This window comes from Dipodomys merriami, unplaced genomic scaffold, assembly GCF_024711535.1.
Source record: "Dipodomys merriami isolate MVZ:Mamm:240054 unplaced genomic scaffold, mDipMer1.0.p SCAF_2, whole genome shotgun sequence".
NCBI classification, from domain to species: Eukaryota; Metazoa; Chordata; class Mammalia; order Rodentia; family Heteromyidae; genus Dipodomys; species Dipodomys merriami.
Window position 1 is genome coordinate 90,559,129 of NW_027203381.1, and position 23,387 is coordinate 90,582,515.

Here is a 23,387-nt window from a genome sequence, read left to right on the forward strand (position 1 = left end):
CATGGGTTTTGATTTTCAGTTGTGAATCTCCTAAGATTCTAAAAAATTATCTCCCTTCTGAGTGCAAAAGATTAAAAGGAAAATTCTTTCTCTATTCTCAATTTCCTCATGAGCAGAATAATTCTGTTTACTTAATTTTCTTTTTACTTAATATGACTTTCTCAAACTTTCCAAGTATACTATTTTTCTAGGATACTGTCCAAATTTGAGCTAATTATTTAACCTTTCTCCATTTAGTTACAGATAGCCTGTAAATATATTTTAATTGTTTATTTAATGATTTGAATGCTTTAATATACGATTATATTTTAAAAAATACAACACAGATTAAAATCTTAGGTGGTTGGCAATTTGTACCTATTATTTGGCAAAGTAATTTAGTTGGATTCTGTTTCTGAATTTCCCAAAGACTGTATATAATTTATGTAAAAACAAACATGAAAATCTACAAATCAATGGGATAAATATGCAAAGTTCCTATCTTCCAGTTGTCTAGTTCTTCACATATTGCTGTTTGTCACATAGTTTTAATTATTACATTCAAGATGCCTAAGACATTTTCTGGCTGTATTCATTTCACTATTTTAAGTGAAATGCATCACTGGGTACATCTGCAATCTAGGTAGGGAATGGGCCTCTGGATCACTACACATATACCCAGTATTGCTCTTGAGGAATGTTAATGCACAATTATTGGCCAATCAAATATAACATTTGTTAGTGTCCAGAAATACAAGTGCTGAAATTTTTTTCAAAATGAATATCTAACCTAAGAAATAAAATATATTAAAAAGAAAGAAAATATATTTATTGCACCAGAGAATTGTTAAGCGTATTTAGAACGAGCTACAAAAGTATTTTCCAATGTTCTTCTCAAACGGTGGTTTGTGAAGACAGTGCTTTCCCTGTTCCCTTCATTTCTGACAGGGAGCAGCTGACTTTCTGGTTTAGTTCTTGTTTCAAGAAGAATAAAACCTCAGCTACGTAGAAAAGATATCAATGACAGCATAAAATAGTTACCTCATCTTAATTTTAGCCTCATTTACTGATCACAATCCTGAACAGACTGCACGATTGTTCACTGAGGGATAAGCCTGGATAAAACGTAAGGATTTCAAAAATAAGCTGCTTTGTAAGATTAAGAAAAAGCCAGACTGCTTGTAAACTGCCTAAATATAGAAATGAGCTATTTTTTAAAGACTACTTAGAAAAACATATGAAAAGGTATATTTTATCTGGATATTGTTTCTGTGCTGATCAGAAAAAACTACTATTTTTAAAATAAAATTTCACTGCCAACTAGTTGACAAAATCCATACAGAATTAAACGGTTTATACTTTACTTATTTATTCCACCTACTCTGTAGCTACTAAAATACAATGTACTTGTCGATCGTGAGTCTTGAACTCTGGGCCCTGTCCCTTAGTTCCTCAGCTCAAGGCGAGGGCTCTACCCCTTGAGCCACAGAGCTACTTCCGGTTTTCTGAGTGGTTTATTGGAGATAAGAGTCTCAGGGACCTTCCTGCCCCGGTTGGCTTTGAACCCTGATCATTTCAGTCTCCTGAATAGCTAGGATTACAGGCGTAAGCCACTGGTGCCCGGCAAGACGTTGGACTTTTAGGCAAGTTACCGAACCTCACTGTGCCTGAGATTTCTTACATTACTAGGCTACTAATACCTCAATAATTTTAAGTCATAAGTAGAGAAAAGTTGCTTAGATCCTTAATAGATCATACTGAATGTGTGTACTCAAAAATGAAGTGTGCTTCCGTGTGCTGTAAAACCTGTTGTACTGGAAGTGTAAGAATATAAACCTATTAATCATCGCACAGGTCCCTCCACACTAAGAACGCATGAATCTGCCCCTGATTTGTCTCCTCACGTGGATCGACATGGCTGCCCACTAGGCTGGCAACATGGGAGAGCCAAGTGGGGTATCAGTGCCGTTGGGGCAATCTCCCTTCATAAAATGAGGGGGAATTAACCTTTGCCAAGAGAGTGGCGTCCTCCAAGGCCCCCTCCCCGACTTAGAGACAAGCCCCAGCCAAAGCAGGATTCCACACTGAAACCTACACGCTGCTTCCTCTTGGATTGGCAGTCGGGCTGACTCTGGCGGCAGGCAGGCGAGCACCGACTCCGCCCAGGCCCTCCCGCAATGCCCCGCCCACCCCGCCCGCCAGCCCCGCCCACTTAGGCAGTTCGCGGCTGCGCGCTACAGGCCGTGCGAGGTGAGTGCGGCGGACGCGCGGGTGGTCCCCCTCCCCCAAACGCGTCGCTCTTGCAGGATCCACTGGGACTGGAGTGCAGGACTCTGGGGCCCGGACGCCGAAAGGCTCCAGGCCCCGGGAAACCTGAGGGGTGCGGACTCCAGAATCTGGCGGAACCCGCATCCAAACAGACAGCCGCGGGGCCGGAGGGCGCACGTGCTGTGCGCAGGGTTCCAACCGGGCCGCGCGCGGGGAATGCTGGGAAGCGGGGCCGTCGCGTGGGCTGCGGGGTCTGCGCGCGGGCCGGCCCCGCACGGCGTCCTGTCCCCTCCCCGCCGTGCCAGGCGTCCTTCCCTCCACCCGCGCACGCGCGGCACGCGCGGCTCGCCCAGCGAGGCGGTCACACCGCGCTGCTCGGGTGTGTTGAAGCTCGGCCCGGCCGCCCAGCCGCCCTGACTTCCCCGGGAGGAGCCTGACGTCCGGCTGGCTGAGGCCTTTCGCCGGGCGCCCACCCCGTTTCCGGTCCCCGCGCGGCTCTGCCCCCACCCCGCCCTCCCAGGTCCCCTCTGCCCCCAGCCTGATCCCTTGTGAGCTCAGGGTCACCGAAGGGTGTGGGCTTGGTTTTTGTGCTTACTACCACGAAACACGGGAAACCCGGCCAGAGGATGCTGCAGGTCGGCCGCGAACCTCTTTGGATGAGAGGGATGTTCTGTCCAGGGTGTTAGCCTGGCTGTTGACGGGCAGTGCACGACTTCTGTTCCAGTACTTAGTGGGGGTGAGGGGGGTTAGTCACCTCGGTCTGGGTTTCTGCCCCTCCACCACCAGGGACAGTCCCGCGGGCCCAAGGTGCGCCCAGAAACTGACCTGTTAACAAGGCTTGCTTGTTAACACGTGGATTTTGTTCTGTCAAAACTGCTCGGGTGTAAAGACACACTTCCCTGCCCACGGCAGAAATAACATATATATATGTTTATGTTTATATATGTATACATATGTATATATATATATACATATATCTGTCTTTCAGCTCTTACCATGTAGAGGCGCCCATCAGAATCCACACTTAAAAGCCATTTGTCTTCCCCAAAACTTCCTTTGAGAATTTCTCTAAACATGTTTAACGCTTGTTTGTAGGCAAAGACGGAAAACGTGAAAACAGTCATTGGGCACATATCTCTCGAGGAACTTTTGTGTAGCATGCTGTGCTAGATTCTGACAATGTACCTTTAAGGAGCTGTTTCTGGACACTGTGGCTGTGGCACATTCCTATATCCCTATCTATTCTGGAGACTGAGATCTAAGCATCTAAGAAGCCAGCCTAGGTAGACAGATCCCAGAAACTCTTCCCTCCAGTTAACTAAGCAGAAAGCTAGAAGTGCAGGTGTGGCCCAGGTCCCTTGAGCAAAAGAGCTAAGCAGTAATGTGATGCTCTGACATTAAGCCCCCGGACCTTCACAAAAGAAAAAAAAAAACTGTTGTTACTATTTATTAAATGTGATTAGGAAAGGAGTCCTTAAAAATGTAAATACTATTTCTTTGTGGTTTTTTTTTGTTTTTTTTTTTTTATGTTTTTGTTTTGCAGTCCTGGTGCTTGAACTCAGGGCCTGGGCACTGTCCCTCAGCTTCTTTTGCTCAAGGCTAGCACTCTACCTCTTGAGCTGGCTTTTTCTGTTTATGTGGTACTAAAGAATTGAACCCAGAGCTTCATGCATTTTGCTAGGCAAACATTCTACCACTTGAAAGGTATATTAAATGGGTAGGTTTCATTAGGTAGCTGATGAAGAGAACACCACACAGTATTCAGGCAGGAAAAGCTTATTTAGCAAACTGCTGCCTCACAGTGAATGGCCAAAAAACGGGAGACACACCCCTGGCCAGGATTTATCTGGGAGTGTAAATACTATTTCTTAGCTATAGTACAGACATCAGTTTTGATTTGTGAGATGGTTACTAAAGTATGAACTAAAAATTTCGTTTTGTCATTTTACATTTTACTGTTTTTAAGGCCACTTAATACATAAAATAACTGCTTTTCTAAAGCTGACTGCCCCATCTCCATGCTTTATAGAAATATTTATTCTTCTATCTTAGTGGTCCCCGAGGCCTATATCTGCAGGTTTGTGTAGGATAAACTTTTAAACAAAGCATTCTGGTGTAATTAGTACATTTCTTGAATTCCAAGACATGCAATGTATATTATGTCTGAGACCATGAAATAATTTAGGATTTTTGTATGGTTCATTTGTTTATATCATCTATCCTCCTCTCAGCCTGATGAAGGCTGTTAAAGGAGTGGGACAATCAGAATATAGTGACATCTGTCCAGTAACCTGTAAGGTAGTTTTAAACTCATCCTCAAATTATTTCAGTATGAACATAGAGAAACAATAAGTGATGTAACTTCTGGCAGGACCATAGTGAAATTTATATTCTGACAAAAGCATTTTGTTATAGTATTGATGTTTGTTAGTTATTGTAGTTAGGAAAAATTGTGGAAGTGGTTTTATTTTTGTTAAATATTTTGTATCCTTTGCCCATGTTTTCAGTGAATGTGTATATGCTTCATAAGTTATATGTTGTAGTCATAAATATGTTAAATTCATATGTTATGTCTAACGAAGACTTTCATTTGCAGCTTCCTGCTGCTTAGGTTTTTTTAAGTATCAAACTGACCATTTGTGTGAGATAAGAGATGTATGTCTATGACTGTATCCTTTAGTTTATAGGGTACCTTTATACAGGCCTAGTAAACCAATCTAAATATTAGTTTTAAAATTAAATGTGAGTGATGTATTGGGGTCCCTAAGACTATTCATGGGTTCAGTGACTTATGAGAAGTGGGGACTGCTGATTTCACCAAAAGGATACTGTAAGCAAAAGGAAAGAGGTACATAGAATGAAATCTTGGGGTTCTCAGGGTCTTTTCCTTGTGGAGTCACATGCATAAACTTTATTGCTTCAGAATCTAGTGGTGTGTAAAGGTAGAAAATGTTGACAACTAGGAAAGTTTATAGAGACTCATGTGTAGGAGTTTGTTGTTGTTGTTATTTTTAGTGTATCACAGCTGGGGCTTGGAATCAAGGCCTGGGCATTGTACCTGTGTTTTTTAGCTTAAGGCTAGCTAGCATTCCACAACTTGAACAACAGCTCACCTTCTGGCTTTTTAGTAGTTAGTTGGAGATAAGAATCTCATGGACTTTCCTGCTGAGGCTGTCTTTGAATCTTGATTCTCAGATCTCAGCCTCCTGTGTAGCTAGGATTAAAGGTATGAGCCACCTGTGCTCAGGTACGTCTAGGGTTTTTATTGGGGCTGGTCATGTAGGCAGCCCCTGCTTGGCACATACCAGAATTTCTGACCTGTAGAAGAAAAACAAGTATTCCATATAAACTGACTCATTTGTACAGTTGAGTCTTGTTAATTAATGATGATGAGCATCTTGAAATTGAAATTCCTAGAGGTCAGCCTTGCTGTCTCTGTAAAGGGTAGCAGTTATGCAGGCTGTGGTAACATCTGTATAAGTACTCCATCCTGAATCCATTTTCATGTTTCTACATTACTTATATTTCTACATCAGATTAGAATTCCGAGTCCTGACAGTGCATTATCTTGCCAAAGCCTGGGAGTGCATTGGAAATGATGTATCTGATGCTTTATCTTAGATCTGTTGATGTCCATGTCCATGTGATCCCTGTACAAGTTAACATTGAGAAAAATTGCTGTTTTATTTTTTTTTAGTTTTGTCAGTTAAAAACTTAGCATCATTTTGATGACTTGGAATATAACTATTTTTAGCCTTAACATTTGCAGTTCCTTTTTTTTTTTTTTTTAAAGTGGCAATTCACAGGAATTTTTTTGGAGAGATGAGTTTCCAGTGGTTGAGCCAGCAGTGTCTCATTCTAGCCACCAGGTGACACCACTGGCCCTAGGTCTTGGGCCTCCACCTTAGCAACAGCTGAATGTCTGTGAGTAGTACCTGGCAGCAGATAAGTGTTGGTTGTTATCCACCAAATGTGTACAACTCAGAATACATCTAATTTTATATAGGTCCTGGTGCTGATTGCATCCAACTTCAAGATTTTTGGCTTTTCTGTGTCAATGGCTTTAGACTAAAAACATAAGGAGGAATTGCCAAGACAATTGAGTGGTTTAATCTGACATAATTGTGCCTCTCAATGAATAAATAATGCATTCCAGAATTTAGTATTTGTGTACACAATAAAAACATTTTCCTTTAGATGAATATGTAATCTGAGTATTGATTATGGCTGAATCTTTTTTTTGGAAGAAATGTTAGCTTAAGCCTGATATATTGGGGAACACATTGTTAACTCAGATCACATAAAGGTGGTATGCTGACGCATGGTGTAAGATCTACTAACACCAGTCCTGGCACTCCCTGTAACCCTAACTATGTGTGTTCTTTTCTTTTGATAGGTTTGTATCTTCTCTCTGCTTTGTCTTGAAGACTGAGCAATGCCAAAGAAAGCCAAGCTTGCAGGGAAGGAACAGGGACCTGTTCCCTGTAAGCGGGCAAAGGCGGAGGCAGCTTGTGCACCTTCCATCTTAAACTTTGCCAACCCCAGTAGTCTCTTTGAAAGTTTAATCTCACCCATCAGGACAGAGACATTTTTCAAGGAATTCTGGGAGCAGAAGCCCCTTCTCATTCAGAGAGATGACCCTACACTGGCCACATATTACCAGTCTCTGTTCAGGCTAACAGATCTGAAGAATCTATGCAGCCAGGGTATATATTATGGAAGAGACGTGAATGTCTGCCGGTGTGTCAGTGGGAAGAAGAAGGTTTTAAATAAAGATGGCAAAGCACATTTTCTTCAATTGAGAAAAGATTTTGATCAGAAAAGGGCAACAATTCAGTTTCACCAACCACAGAGATTTAAGGTAACAACAGATTTCCCCATTTTGAATTTTTCTCCATACATAGAAAAATGCTAACATTTGGCTTACAGATTAGCTCAAGGGAGAATATATGGAATGATGGTAAGCCTTCTGCTAGTTACAGAATAGCAGCCCTTTATCTTTAAATGCCTTTCATTTTAGGAGATTTGCCTTTTGGCTAAGTTGTTAGAGTCTCCAGCAAACTGGTGGATATGGCTGGATATTAATGGAGCTGTCAAAACTAAATTATGTCACAGGTGTATGATGCTGTGAAAATAGCATTACACCTCCAAGAGCATGTTCTATGGGCTTTGCATGTTTTTGTGTGTGATGGAGGTTTGGATGGGATTTTGTCTTTCATTTTACTTTAAGGTATGATATATAGCATCAAGGTGATACTGTTCTTGGATTTTCTTTCCTTTATTAAATGTGTATATCTTTCTAAGTAGAGGCTTTAGAGCCATGACCAGATCCCATAGTAGATGCATGTGTAAGAAAGAGATTCCACCTATACTAACAGCTGAACTGGTGAATTGCTGGCATTTGCAACAGCTCCTCGGGAGGCTATTATAGGTGGTGGATAACTTCAAATTGCCAATCCAGAGCACCAGCTCTGTATGTGTGTGGAGGGTGTGTGTGTGTGCTAGTACTGGGGCTTGAGCTTCACACCTGGGTGCTCTCCCTTCACTTTTCTATTCAAGGCTGGCACTCTGCCTACTGCTTCCTTCATTGTCCCTTGCCTTCACTGTCTTCATGGTATTGGGCATCACATAGGAAAGGAAAGGACAGAATTCAGGAGTTTTCTTGTGCCAACAGTGATGAATAATACTTATAGACTGCTTTGTAATTTAAGTAGGATTATAGTTAAATTGTACTGCTCTCCAAAGTCCTAGAGTGGGAGAGGTAATTATTTCATTTTATAAAGAAATTGAAGGCACCTAACTTGTAACTACACCTTGAGCCAGGGTAGTTTGATTCCACATCTCTTGCTAGTAAGCAACAATTGATAGCTTGAGAAACTAGAAACCCAAGAGAAATGGGAAACTACAATTGGTAGCATTTCCAGTAACCTTTAAGGAGGAAACAAACCCACTTTTATCAGCACAAGCCTGATGCTTGTGTTGGGAACCATAAAGTCACCAGTACAATCCTGAAAAGACCTCAGGACATCAGAGAGCAGAAGGCTCCTAGTTTTCTAGTAGTTTGTTACCATATAAATATAATTACAGAACCAGGTCCTGTTGGCCTCTCTTCAAAATAAATTAGGCTCCTTGGGAGCTTTGTTAACTCTTCAGAGCTATTCAGAGACCATTAAACTGTTTTTCCTGTGTTAAGGAGAACCTTTGAGATCTATAAATTAAAAAAAAAAAACAGTAGTTTACATAAAAATGTCTCCCACAGGTTCATGTTGGCCTAGTTCTTTCCTACTTGGTATTCTTAATATCATACCATAGATCCCTTTCAACATAGTATGGAAATTGACTCTCGAGCCTCGGTCATTGGTTTACTCAGCAAATATTTTAGTATGTTGTACTATCTTCTATGGGTGAGGCACTACACATTCATGTATTTAAAACTTTGGGGTTTCTTTAGTGTCTGTTTATTGTTTGTGACTCATCTTTTCTTAAAATATCCTAAAGTTACAGACTATAGCTGGGCTGGTTGAGTTGAAATCTTGGCTGTGCTTAGTACTATGTGTTCTCAAGCTTCAGTTTTGTTATCTGTTAACTGAAACTAATGATAAAACACTTTCTGAAACAGGATTGTTGTGAGAGTTATTGAATTAAAATGTGTAAAGCCCTTAGAAGTAATGCCTGGAACACAGGAAGTGCTAATATCTACAGGGCCTGTCATAGGAAAATCAGCTCTTGCTCCCCTTCCTCTCTTTCCTTTCTCTTTTCTTACCCTTTTCTTCTTTCTCCCCTGCCTTCTCTTCTCTCCTTTCTTAGCCTTTCTCCTTCCCTCTATCCTCACTCCTTCCTTCAGATGCTTCCTCCTTTCTCTCCCCTCCTCTGTTTATAACCTAGCTTGTCATTTCTTCTCCCAATGCTCTGAATACCCATTTATTGTAGGCAGTTCCCACATGTAAATTTCCAGCTCTTTACTTCCTGCCAGTACCTCAGAGGTAGTTAAAAAAACACAACCATATGTGGGGCCTTAGACTCCCAAATTTAACCTATCTGGGTTAGAACTCCTTACTCCTGAAAACTTATTATTTTTTTTTAATAAGACTGTTGCATCTCAATAAAAGAACCAAGAGTTAATTGCCTGAGACAAAAATCCAGGCATTTTATTTTGTTTTGTGTCTTCTTTCATTTCTAAACACCTTTAAACTATCAGCCCATCCTTTTGTTGCTGCTTCCAGTGTGTACCTCAACTATTCCCCCCCCCCCCTTTCACTGTCCTGCTTGCTTCTCTCCTAGGTTGTGGTCTCAGTAAATTCCAGACTTGTCTCTCGAATTTCAGCTCCACCCAAGAGCTAAAGGAGCTCTTAAAAGGATAAATTGGACCCTTTCATTCTCCTACTTAAAATCCTTTATGACTCCAAGTTGCCTTCCTTGCCTTGTATCTCATTTATCTGCTCACGTGTTTTCAATGGAGTCTGCAGTAGAATGGATGATACCTCTGAGGGACCTTTCACTGCTCAGCTTTCTGGACTATAGTAATTGTGCAATGAGAGCTTCCTAAGTGAATAATAAGTCGGATTTCTAATTATTTTTTTACTCCCCACACCCTCCCCCCCCCTTTTTTTTTCAAAGGATGAGCTTTGGAGGATCCAGGAGAAGCTGGAATGTTACTTTGGTTCTTTGGTCGGCTCAAATGTGTACATCACCCCTGCAGGCTCTCAGGGCCTGCCTCCCCATTATGATGATGTTGAGGTAAGAGAGGAAGAAATTGCCCAAGGTGGGAAAGTAGGGTTGCTGAGAGCAGCCTGGGCTTTGTAGTTGCCAGGTTCAGTTACATTGCTCGTAAAGTCCCTTGGACCAGCTCTGTGGTGATATTTCTGTGCACTCTCTGGAGATCTTGACCTCATCTAAATGCTGGGCCAAAACAAATCCTTCCAAAGCTTGTTTCCTGTTCTTTCTCAGGGGGAGAGATTATTTCCAACTTATGAGTACAAAGAGTCACACATTGCTTTATAACAGGTATTCATTGAATTGAATTGATCTCTAGAAAAGTGATTTGACTTTTTCTTTCACAAAGTAAAATAAGGTGAGATCACAAATAATCCTTATATCTGCTTTCATTTTGTTCTTTTTCAGTAGCTGCCAAATATATGTATATTTTTTTCCACTTGCAAAATCTTGGGGTAGCTTGAATGAAGGTCATGGTTTCACTTAAACATTGGCACCTTGACAAGTGCTGATTTCACTCTCATGTGGCTTCCAAAAAGGTTAACTCTTTGGCTGAGGTATTTCGTACATTTATTTTTGTACTAATATAAAGTGTGAACACAGATATTAGGAAAAAGTCCCTTTTTATCCCTTGGAGAACAATTTGATGTAAATATATTGTCCAAGGTTGTTTTTTTTAAATATTCTTAATGTAGCATTAAAAATATACTTGGCTGAATGAAACAAAAAAAAAAAAAATCTTTGAGTTTTCCTACTGCCCAAGTCCATTTTAATACTTTAGGTTTTAGGCATTCTGTAATATCTGAAGCTGGGCTTTACTGTCTTAGAGTACAGGCTTTCAGCTCAGCTGTGTGTAGCTGATAGACAATAAAAATCGTAGGATATAAAGAACTCAGAAATACTCTAATGAAATGGTTAGTATAATATCAGGTAATAGAATACATGATTATTATTTTTTTTTAATTGTATTTTATTTTATTTGAGAACATACTATACAGGGGGGCTACAATTACATGGGCAGGATAATGCATACATTTCTTACCAAGCATTGCAGCCTCCTCCTAGAATACATGATTATTTTTAAACAAAAGCCACACCTATATTTGTGTGGAGAGACACGTAGTTAGCATTTTTTGTTTTTACTTTTTATCTAAACCTTGTAAATTGTCTAAGCACCTGGAAAGCTGAAAACATTCCACTCATTAGTTATCATGAAGCTTCCTGATACCCTAGGTCTGCGTTTCTTGGTAGGTTTTCATCCTGCAGCTGGAGGGAGAAAAGCACTGGCGCCTCTACTCACCCACGGTGGTCCTGGCACGAGAGTACAGTGTGGAGGCTGAGACACAGATTGGGAAACCGACACATGAGTTCACTTTGAAGGTATGGGGTGACTATGTGGGCATCTCCCCTGAGGTGGTTATTTCTATTGCTAAGACAAGGTCAAGGTTTAGAGCTTATGTAATGGATCCTATGGGAATATATCCCTAGGACTCAAAGTCAGGTGGCCCTCATTGCAGCTGGCCCAAACAAGTAGCTTTTGAGGAGTAGTGGTGGTTTATTCTTGGAGAAAAGAGATGGAAAGAACTAAGTCTATAACCTGTCTTCATATGATCTGAATCAACAGAAATAAATTTAATTTGCTGAAGCAGTAGCTTCTCTGGAGTACAAGTGGAAGGTTTGCCGTTGGGTATATTCTCTGCATCTAAGTTAGCAGTCAGCATGGTGCTGTAAGTTCTTTAGGCATAGCACAACCAGGGATCCCTTAGTGTTTTTGTTGCAGAAATTCCACTGTGACCCATTTTCCTCCTGATTATGCAGCACACTATCTCTACAGTTCCCTTATATCTCTCTGCTTACAGATGCTAGAAGAATAGTTATGAAAGCGCTTAAGGATTCCCCCTCCAGGGAGCTGAATAGCTTATCATGTTGGCATCTCCCTGCTTAGAAAAATCTGTCTTGGAGCAGTAAGTTTGGATGAGAAATATAGCCAATCTCCAGCAAGGAGAAGTTCTTGAGGAAAAGGAAAAGAAAAGCAAAAGCAAAAACAACAAAAGAAAGAACTCTAAAACTTTAGGGAGATGGTTATGGTTTCACTGTTAACCTTTATACCCTTTCTTAGGAAACATCATTTAATTTTCTTTAGTGAAAATGAAACGATTCATTCAGACCATTCAAAGATTATTGCAATAGAATGTATTTCAATGGTACTGTCTGCGTGTATTGTTTTTGTACTTCTTGCATCTTGTGGTTATATTTAATGTCTAGTTTTATCAGTGCCATATATCTCTTTGTCAGTTTAAACATTTTTAACCTGCTTGCTGGTATCAGCATGCCTACATTATAGGGAACATACATAAATAAACATAAGAAAGATAACTTGCCTAATTTTAGATGCTTTTGGGACCAAAGTCTGGCCTGCTGCCTGTTTTTTCTTCTTTTAAAATAAATATTGTTTATTGGGTCCCAACCACACACATTGCGTATGTTCTGTCTGTGGCCATATTCACATTACATGGTCAGAGTCTAATAGTTGCCAGAAAGACCTTGTGTCCATAAGCACAAATATTCACTATATATATTGGTTCTTCACAGAAAGAGTATGCCAGTGGCTACTCTTGGTGAAGTTTCATAGTTTTATATATACTCTTAGTTAATTATTTTTAAGGTAAAGGCTAGCTAGGTCTACCTGTGGTCTTTTGAGTTCAGGGTTAGGTCAGGCTGACAGTCTGTTTGTCCTGCTTGAAAAGATTATGTTCATAATAGTCTGGAGGGCATGGATTTTTTGTACTGTTGTTCTGAAACTTGGAGGTAATGGAGCAGAGGTGTGTTAAATACTCTGAGGATTTTTTGTTTTATTTTTGGTGCCATTTCTGGAACTTGAACTGAGGGTCTGGATGCTGTCCCTGAACTTTTATGCTCAAGGCTAGTAGCACTCTACCACTTGAGGCACAGCTCCACTTCCAGCTTTTTAGTGGTTAACTGGAGATAAAATTCTTACAGACTTTCCTGCCTGGGGTAGCTTTGAACCTTGATCCTCAGATCATAACCACCTAAGAAGCTAGTATTACAGGTGTGAATGACCAGTGCCTAGCCAGGTGAGGTTTTAATCAGTGGGCCTTTTCAAATGAAATCTCGTGTAAATGTTCAATGTATAAAATAGAAAAATGAGCTGGGCACCTGTGGCTCATGCCTGTAATCCTAGCTATTCAATTTTCTGAGATCTGAGGATCACAGTTCAAAGCCAGCCTGGGCAGGAAAGTCTGAGACTCTTATCTCCAGTCAAGTAAACCACTAGAAAACCAGAAGTGGCGTTGTAGCTCAAGCAGTAGTGCGCTTACCTTGAGCTGAAGAGCTGAGGGACAGTGCCGAAGCCCAGAGTTCAAGCCCCATGACCGACAAAAAATAAATAAAAAAGTGGAGTCACTGTAAGTGGGAGGAATGGCATAGAGCTGCTATGACAGTCCAGAAGCCCTGATCACTTTACTTTCTGCTGTTCCAGTTCCTGTTTGTGAAGACATCTACCAAACCTGGGGTCTTAGCTTACAGAACTTCACCTCCTCCTTATAATGGTTACAGTACTTCCTGCTTAGGAAACTGACAGAGAGCTGGGTTTGAATTCAGTTGTTGTCACTTATCTAATGTCCATGGACAAATTATTCATCTAAGTCTGTTTGAAATGGTGATTACAAGATTTATCTTGGACACTGCAAATATTGAAAGATACTATTTTGATGTCTTTTTTTCCCAGTAAATTCCAACAGATAATCTGTGTTTCTGTAAGTTTGTATTACTGTAGTAGGTACATATAGAAGTCTGCACATGTTCACCTTGATGTGGGCAGAACTGTATTCCTACTGATGCTGCCTTTTCCAGCAGTGGCTGAGAGAGTGATCACATGTTTGTAGGAGGACCTTACCCAAGAGATGGCAAAGACACGCTCAGTAAATGATTGTTACCATTATCAGTAAAGTATTTATTTACCAGAAATACTCAGTTTACTGTCATTTATAGAGAAAACCACCAACATTACAGATGTTACTTAAGAACGTGTGTGTGTGTGTGTGTGTGTGTGTGTGTGTGTGTGTGTGTGTGTGTGTGTGTGTGTGTGTGTGTGTGTGTGTGTGTGTGTGTGTGTTGTCTCCTGCTTTGAGGAAAATTTTTAAAATTCTTTTTAAATTGGTACACAGGGCTTCTGGTCTAAAGCCAATCTTAATGGTTTCCTGTATTTGCAGGGATGAGTACTTTTTGAGATTCTTTTTCTTCTTAGGTATTGACTATAAAGAAAGTTTTGTTCTAGGTGGCATTAGAGAAGAGGTAGTTCATAGCAGGAGTAACTTGAGAGGGTATACACTTGTTTTGACCTTGTTTTGAGAAGAAGAAAAGGATAAGGTAGAGAATACCTGGACAAATAATTGTTGTGTAATTTTTCATCCTGTTTGTCATGAGTTAAATCTATAATGTGTATTAGTTACTTTGCTAAGTTTGGCTCTGGAGAGTACAGACCCTTTTTGGAATGGTAAACAGTTATCAAGGAATGAGAGACCAGCAGGTAGAATAAATAGTATAACCATAATAATAAATAATAGAACCATACCAGCAGGTAGAATAAATAATATAACCTTACACTGAGTTCCCCAAGAGCTTGGAAACAGCAGCTCCTTAATATGCTAAATAATTGTGGGGATTAGATTATGGCTGTTACCCGATCTAAGTGATGAAGAAATTTAGGACTGGTAGGTAAGTGAGTTTGCCCTGGTCACCAGCCCATAAAAGGCAGGATCTATATGACTAGAGCGCCTTCTCTCAATCAAGAAGAGAGTAGGATTTCCAGGAATAGTGTGTCCCTGGATCTCAGAAACCAAGAGGGTTGTGTCCATGGCATTCTGGTATTACCTTATCATCTCCAAAAAAGTGACTTTAATGGATTGTGATTCATGGAGACAGACTTACAGACATTATAAGCTCAGCATGTAGTCTGTCTATAATAGTAGTAATTTCTTGGATTGAAAGTTGAAATGTTTCTTCCCCTAAAAGCAAAGAGGACTGAGCAGTATGCCTCTTGATAACTCCTCTCCCCCTTTTCTTCTTTCTTTAGCCAGGTGATTTGTTATACTTTCCCAGAGGGACCATCCATCAGGCAGATACTCCTCCAGGGCTGGCCCACTCTACTCATGTGACCATCAGCACCTACCAGAACAAGTAAGCCTCCTGCTTCCCAACCTCTCATCTTAGGACAGCTCTAAGTTAGGGCCCAAAGCAGCCACATTTAGGAAGGACCTGAGGGAGCTGACCACTACTTTCCATTCTTTGGTATGTACAGTGTAATGAGTCTGTCTGGATTTCCTCCTGGGGTTGTCATAGTTCACTTTTGGTATTGGATACTAGGGGTGGGGGCCCAAAAAGAGGATCCCATTGTTTGCAAAATAAAACTAGTGTTTTGTTTAGTGTGTAAGTGATTCCAGTATAGGCTTGTAGTCAAGTGTCTCTTATTTTTTTCTGCCTCACTTTTTTTATTGTAGTATTATACCATGAAATACTTTTATTGTGGTATTATAACATAAAATACCAAAATGAATTCTATAATACACCATTTTAAGCATGAAATGTCATTTTGTTCTACTTTTATATATTTATTGGCATTAATCACATTCAGACAACCATTTCAGACATTTTCAAAACTAATAGAAAGTCTAGAATCCTTGAAACCTCATGTTGTGTTTTAGGGGTTTTGCTTTTTACCATCCATTAAGTTAAAGTAGAAAGGGGGAGAGCTAAGTATGTGTGATTAAAAGAAGAAAAAAGAAAACAGTTCCAGCTAAAATCATAACAAGAAGTGGGTGGCAGTGCTCTTATTTTTAACCTTGCTGGTCTATTTCACATTGAAAGACACGAATTATTTGTCAGTTTATTCAGCAGGCAGGTTCTAGACACTGTCTGGTAGTGCAAACATGTAGATGGATCCTTGGGAGAACTGATATTTAGAGATCATGGTTAGAGGAAGGCAGAAATGTGTAAATAGATTCTAAACTGATAAATTCTGTTGCTGGTTTGCAGAGAGCATGGAGGAATGCTCTTAGCTCAGATGATTTCAGAAATGACTCAAACTCCAAAACTGAGTGAGTATGAGGATGAATAAAGGTAGGTCAGAGGATCAGTGTGGAAGAGGACATTCCAAGCTCAGGGACATTGTCCCCTCCTTCCTTCAAAGCTGTAACTTGTAAAACAAGCTAGGAAGCATGCCTGTTTCCTCATCTGACTCTCAGTGTAAAATTTACCCTCTGTGTTGAAGAGGCTTACTGGAGGAACTAGCTGGACTTTCCTTGAGGTTAGTACTGTCTTTGCCCACAAATGGAAAATTCAAGCCTGTATTAGGCTTCTAGTTTGAAAAATGCTGTGGCTAATTAAGTTCTTTGAAGAGTGAAGAACAGAAAGACTCCGAGGTCATTGAAGGAGAACAGGAGCAATTGAAGGGGTGAGTCATAGGAAAGATAGTAGGGCCGGGCCACAGAGAATGGGAGCCAGAAGTTCACTCTGTCCACAGCAGCTCTGGACCTTGGCAGGCACCGGGAACATGAATGCATTTCTGCTGTCCTACCATTAGTGCTACTCACCTGTACCCTCATTTCTGTTACTGTCACCAGTGGATTTCTTGTTTTGGTGGTTTTTTTTTTTCCTTTCTCAGTTTTTGTGTACTCATAATGGTGGCTCATCATAAGTTGCTTCTCTGACTTCCCTCTGTGTCATTAAACCTTGTTATTATCTTGTACTTCTATTGCTAATTTCATACTTAGCAGTCCATGGGCCCTGCCCAACACTTCACCATCAGCCAGAGCTAGGAAAGAGCTTCTTAATTTACTGATGTTTCCCAAGTGGGCATGTTTCCTAAGTGGGCATTATGACTGATGCATCTAAGCTGGACATGTCTGACTTGTTTAGGTGATGATCCAGCATCCAGACTAATGTAACTCAAGATGGGAAAAGTATAATTTGAGAATCCTTACTTTCTGGGGATTTTCTTATGTTCCTTCAGACACTGTATAAGAACTGACAGCTTCTTCCTAACACTTCTCAAGGCTTCATTGGTGAGATATTTGGGGCATGCCCATAGCAGTTTAATTTTTTTTTAAATCAAACTGATACCTTCAAAGGTATTATTCTTACATTTTGGAAAGGCCAAAGATGTATTCTGACTCTTGGGAAAGCACTGTAAATCCATGAGCTGTGCCATGTAATTTCCCCTTAGAACCTTGCATGCCTGTTTTGCTGCTCAGAAATCTGCATGTGTTGTTGTCCATGATCAAATCAATAAAAGACACAAGGTCAGATATGGCATTAAGTCACAAATCAGTGAGACTACCAGATAGTGGTAGTGGGGAAACGTCTTATCTCAAGAGGCTTTTGTCCTTCTTTGCCCCTTCTCTAGGAGGGAAACAAAAGCAAGCAGTGTTTGAAGAGATCAGTCTCAGTCTTACAGAATGTTTCTTACATGCACTGACACATAGTTAGGAAGAGTGAATTCTCCTTACTCTAGAGGAAGCAAAGTAAACTGGGCACTGACACTTATCTCTAGACAGTATTTTTGGCCACTGGCTTTCAACTTCTACTTAAATCATACCATTGCTAGGAAAGTAGTATTTTTTTCTGAATGGTTGTTGTTGGTGGATATTTTACAGAGGAACAATTTTCCTTATAAGTAATAAATATGTGTTATTTAACCATTTGTGTACTCCAGAGATCTTACTATTAAGAAATGTATTATGATTTGACTTATTGTACAGAAATGAGAATAAAAATATTTTAAGTCCTTTAATGGTTGCTACAATTTCCTAGAAGCCTGTCCACATAGACACTTGTTTTCAGTTTGGCCCCTAGGACTTCCTGATTGATGATACTGATTTTCTGGTTCTAGTTCATGGGGAGACTTCCTTTTGGACACCATTTCAGGGCTTGTGTTTGATACTTTAAAGGAAGATATGGACTTACGGACTGGAATACCCCGACAGCTGCTCATGGTAAGGAACAAAGACAGGTAGGAGTGAAGGGTGGAAGGTACAGCCAAAGCCAGCTCAGATCCTTCCTCTAATGGACCCCAGGATCTTACTTTCCCTACAAGCCAAACTTCTCTGATGTGTTGACCTGTGAGATTTCCACAAGTGCTGCCTCATATAGTGCATCCAGAGACTGCTGTACAAATGGCTCTTTCTGTATTTCACAGTGACAGTAGTAGGATATGAAAATAGCTGAAGAAATAAACGTGACCCTGAAAACTCTTATGTTCAGTTCATATGATTACTAGTTAGAATAGAGACCCACTTGGTCAGTTCCCTGTTCTTTTTTTGGGTATTTTCTTTCTTGTTCTTGTTTTGGTATTTTGGAAAAGAGTACGAGGTGGTTAGGTGGAGTGAGTTAGAGCTGAGCACTATCTGAGGCAATCACCTTACAGTAGTGAGTGACTAATTTTCCAAAGGCAGAGCCCAGGATTTCTCTTTCTAGGCACAGTCCTAACAAATGAATAATAAGTAGCATATAATGACTGCTGATTTGCCAGGAAAGTAATGGGATATGTTGCTAAGGTCCTCATTGTGCCTCTACCCCTTGGAATGACAAAGATTGATATCTAATGTGGTAGTGGGTGTTAGACTAAGCACACTGTAGTGGAGACTGACTTGGGTAATCATTCTGCTGGGGTCTGAGCTATGACTCATTTCTCTTTCTAGCAGGTGGAACCCACAACTGTGGCAACAAAAAGATTAAGTGGCTTCTTGAGGGTTCTTGCAGACCGGCTGGAGGGCACAAAAGAACTGCTATCATCAGACATGAAGAAGGATTTTGTTATGCACAGACTCCCCCCTTACCATGCAGGAGAGGGAACAGAGCTGTTGACGCCAGGTAGAGCTTGCTGTTTTCTTCTGGGTGGTCAGGGATAGTGGGGGGATGGTAGAGATTTTCCTGCTAGATTCTTCTTTGAGTGGAAGAAAACTGAAAGGTATTTTAGTATTAATGTTGACCTAAGTCTAACCTTAGTATATGTGGCTGGACGAGGCATAATGTGTTCATTAGTGTGCTGCACCTCTCAAGTTCTTTGCAGAGAACTTATATCCCAATACAATGGGAAATAAGAGACCTGTGCTTTGGGCAAGAGAAATAGGTGTATTTATTGTTACTCTGTTCATCATAAGACGTTTTTAGAACTCGAATATGGAAATAATCCTGTTGCAACTAAGGCAAGCGTGGGTAAAACGTCATTATCAGATGAAATACAAGAATGTCAAGGTTATTATCACTGACCTTCCAAGTTGATGACGAATTTATGACAGGATCAGGTTGTCAATACCCATCTGTAGGTCAATGTTCTTTAGCAAAGGCCACCAATTCACAGTGGTATATATGCCTTGTTGGAGTGGGAAAGACTGCAGGCCATTGGGGACTGTCAAGCCTCTCAATCAAGGGAGTTAGAAAGGATTTACAGGATATGGGCTTATGTGGATTTTATTGAGGGCTCAATAGAGGAAGACACTGCTCTAGATGGACTCTGTTAAGAAGCTGGATTCTGTGACTGGATCTCCTCTCTTAAATTTGTCTAGTGGGTAGGAGGAAGGTAAGATCCTAAATTACTGTAGATAAACAACAGCACCATTTAGTAGCAGGGCCTATGGATGGCTCCTTAGCCTGACTTCACATGTGAATGTTAGTGGTGCTTTTTTTGTTGTTGTTTTGAACTCTCGTGATCACAAAGAACTCTTGTCTGACACTGGTATTCTGGGCAACTGTTCAACAGGAACATGCCAAGACCTGGCTGTGACTGCCAGCAAGCTATCAAGCTGCTTTTCTCTTGGTCAGTAGAGTGAAAGGAATAACTACCTTATCACCAGTGGGAACCACTATAATAACAAAATTTATAATGTCCTTTCTTTTTTTTTTAGTTTGTTGTGGTTTGGCTGTACTAGGATTTGATGTAAGGGCTTTGTGCTTGCTGGACAGTTGCTGGCTACTATTTGAGTCACACCCCCAGCCAATTTTGCTTTATTTTTCAAATAGGTTCACCTGAACTTCAGGCCTACAAAAGTGGGATGACAGATATATGCCACCACACCCAGAGGTCATTGGTTGAGATTGGAGAGTCTTGAAAATTTCTTACTGGGCTGGCCTTGAATAGGTCCTAAGTAGCTAGGATTATAGGTGTGAGCTACCATACTTCGCCCTTTTTACGTTTTGTTTTGAGACAGGATCTCATTGTGTAGCCTAGGCTGGCTTGAAATTCAATCTTCACTCCTTCTGTATCCACCACCAGGGGTATCCAAAGCCCCTTAAAAAACACAATTCAGTATACACTTCATTACAGCCTTTGAAGGAAGTTTGGAATTTATTTTGGATTGCATCTGTTCAAAATAGCAAGTATTTTACTGGTGTTGTTTTAATCTATGATAAAATAGAACTTGATAGATTACAGATTATGGCCTAGAATGTTTTATATGCTGATTTTCCTGTCTTAGCCACTGTGTTCAGTAATGTTGTAATCTCTTAGGACTCTTTCCCCACCAGGATGACCCTGTAAAGTGAATAGATATTTACTGGCTGCTTTTTTGCGAAGTTAAATCCACTTAAGAAAAGGGTATACTTTTTATTGCATGGCATCTATAAGGCACTATGCTTGGGCTACATAGACTGAATAATTTGCTAGGGTCGTCCATCTAGTTATTGGTGGGATGGTACAATTTGAACTCAAGTAGTCTCACCATATATAGTCTTACTATAGAGGATAGAAACTTGGACACTTGCATTCTGTGCAAAAGGCAAGAAGGTCATATCTGTAGAGTTACTATAGCTACTATACTATTGTGCTACAATAGAATTTATCCCTGTTGAATGTACTTCATAATTTACATTATTAGACTAATTGCATGTCTGTCTTCACTGTAAGACTGAGCTCCATGAAGTTCCTTTGTAATAGTTAAGATATCCAAATTGTCAGGTAACCTGTGGTCCTTTAGCCTCTTTATGTGCAAATACTATACATTTAACATTGCTATAAATGTTGAGGTACAGAACAGTAGGCAACCTATATTTGGGTTTGCCTGCAGACTCTCAGTAAAAGTGTTGCTAAGGAGTTGTACTTGCAAGCAAATTCAAACCTTCTGGTCTCCTTTTTTGATGGTTGGGCTTTCTCTTTTGGGTTGTCTAGGTGGAAAGTTACCAAAGTTGGACAGTACAGTGAGACTGCAGTTCAGAGATCACATAGTCCTTACTGTCGGACCAGATCAGAATCCATCTGTGAGTATCCAGAGGGGAAGTGATTTCCACTTTTCTGGTTTTTTTCTTCATGGGACTCAGGTTATCAGAAGTACCATTCTCCCTTGAGAATTCATCTGTGTTCATAGTTGAGTGTCATTGTGGTCAGTGCTCAAATGCCATTGTGGCAGTTCTAGTTTTCCTACCTATGGGGTATTCGAGTGTGAAGGTTTTGCGTCATTCCCAAAGTGCCTTCTTCATTCTCTTTAGGCACACGGAAGTCTTCCTATTCTACTGCAAGCTATAGTACTCTTGCTCAAATAATTCCAGGCCTTGTTTCCAAACTTTTCTCCTTTATTCCCCCTATGTTCCTCTGCACTATACAGGTCTATTTTTATATGTGGTTTTATTTTATTTTCCTCCTTAAGTTCTATCCCTGTAGATCATGTGAAACAAAATGTACATTCCGTTATATTGCTGCCTAGCTCAAGTGATTCCCTAAACTGGCAATTCAATGTTGAGTCAACTGACAAAGCTTTCTAAAATTATGAACACCTAGACTTCATCTTACCAAAGTTGGAACCTCTGCATTTATGGCTTTTGAGAGGTCCCTGTACAATAGCTAGGACCCTTGGAACTATCCAGTGCCCTATAACTTTCACTAGTTCCTCCTAATCAAGTTCTCTTAGTAGGTTCTCTTGATGAGCATTCCATGAAGGACTGAGGGACACTCTTCTCCCTAAGCAGATATAAGCTCAGAGTACACACTCTTGCTTTGTTTCATTAAAAAAACATCTTGGTTTTCCTGATGACCAATCCATTTGAGACATCGGATATCAGACCCAAGGCCTTTACCTTAAGAGTTAATAGCAATGACAAAAGGTTCTTAAAAGGTAATAAATTGTGCCCTGTTAAATACATACATCATACTCTTGACAATGTTTTTTCTGTTGTAAACAATGACTTGAGTGCTCTTACCTACTTCATACAAGTGGTAGCTTGTATTGACTAGTTATCAATGGGATATACATGTATGCCATGACTTTTTGCCCAAAGCATTGCTTATCATATCAAACTATTTTCACTTGAGCACCAGGCTTTTAACATTTTCCTTGCTGTTGATCTACTGAAAAACTATTACTGAAACTCTCAATATTTTGTGGTTGATGATTAACCCTTTTTCTTTTTTAAAGGATGAAGCTCAACAAAAAATGGTTTATCTCTATCATTCTCTAAAGAATAGGAGAGACACACACATGATGGGAAGTGAGGAGGAAACAGAGGTTTGTTTCAACTGAAAATGTCTATCCTGTGGCTTGGGTAGTAACTGGGAAGAATTTATTTTGGTTCACAGATAGTGTATAATCGGAGTGGAGTGTGGGCTTACCAGTTCACATACCTGATAGAACCCTTGCATGGAGATGACTAAGTTCTGTGCTATACATATGCCAGCTTCCAAACATATTGTCTGGGATCTTACAGGAAATGGATGGGAAATGAGCAGCATTTTAAATGACATCTTACAAATAAAATGCTGTTTATACTTAGCTTACTTACGCTAGTTAGCAACTTTTATAAAGTAAATAGCCTAACTGAAACATCTTGCATATTTACAAAGGATATAAAATCGTATATTGAGGATTTTGGAAGTTTCCATGGAAGTACCACTTGAATGAAATAATCTTTTTGAACCAACTTACCTTTTTAGTTTCATGGACTTCGCTTTCCTTTATCACATGTGAATGCACTGAAGCAAATTTGGAGCAGTTCAGCTATTTCTGTCAAGGACCTGCAACTCAGCACAGATGAGGAAAAGGAGAGCCTGGTGTTATCCCTCTGGACAGAATGCTTAATCCAAGTCATATAATGCCTGTACAGAAGCAAATTGGATTCTGCTGTATTCTGAGCATGTAAAGAAGACGTAATGCCTGTTACTGTGTGTCAACACTTAGGGCAGGCATACACATAGCAGCCAAAGAGGAAAAGGCATTTGTTCTTACGTGCGTATGTGCTGTACTAATAGACACATGAGAGAGAAATCTGCAACTTACTAAGTTACCCAAAATGTGACAAAGCCATACTTTTGATAAGTTTATTTAATCCAGTGTGGTAGAAAAGGCACAACTCCAATAAATGTATTGTGTAGAATAAATGTCATTAACCTGGCTTTGTTTTTGTTCTTTGGAAGAAGAAACATT

At 40.2% G+C, this 23,387-nt stretch overlaps 1 protein-coding gene across 1 annotated transcript; it reads left to right on the plus strand.

Annotated features, from left to right (window-relative positions):
• Window positions 1–2,192: 2,192 nt before the first annotated feature.
• Window positions 2,193–23,350, plus strand: Riox2 (ribosomal oxygenase 2). Its single transcript, XM_070030420.1, has 10 exons — window positions 2,193–2,229; window positions 6,644–7,108; window positions 9,865–9,984; window positions 11,212–11,340; window positions 15,056–15,159; window positions 17,870–17,972; window positions 18,678–18,849; window positions 21,143–21,231; window positions 22,383–22,472; window positions 22,898–23,350. Exons 2-10 carry the CDS (start codon window positions 6,683–6,685, stop codon window positions 23,054–23,056), a joined length of 1,392 nt encoding a protein of 463 aa, XP_069886521.1. The 5' UTR covers window positions 2,193–2,229; window positions 6,644–6,682; the 3' UTR covers window positions 23,057–23,350.
• Window positions 23,351–23,387: the final 37 nt, after the last annotated feature.

Bases quoted from the DNA above. Each gene is read 5' to 3' on its own strand.
- Riox2 (XM_070030420.1), top strand. From the start codon at position 6,683: ATGCCAAAGAAAGCCAAGCTTGCAGGGAAGGAACAGGGACCTGTTCCC. The intron at 11,341-15,055 runs GTATGGGGTGAC...TTCTTTCTTTAG, and splicing joins CACATGAGTTCACTTTGAAG to CCAGGTGATTTGTTATACTT. The intron at 15,160-17,869 runs GTAAGCCTCCTG...TTCTGGTTCTAG, and splicing joins ATCAGCACCTACCAGAACAA to TTCATGGGGAGACTTCCTTT.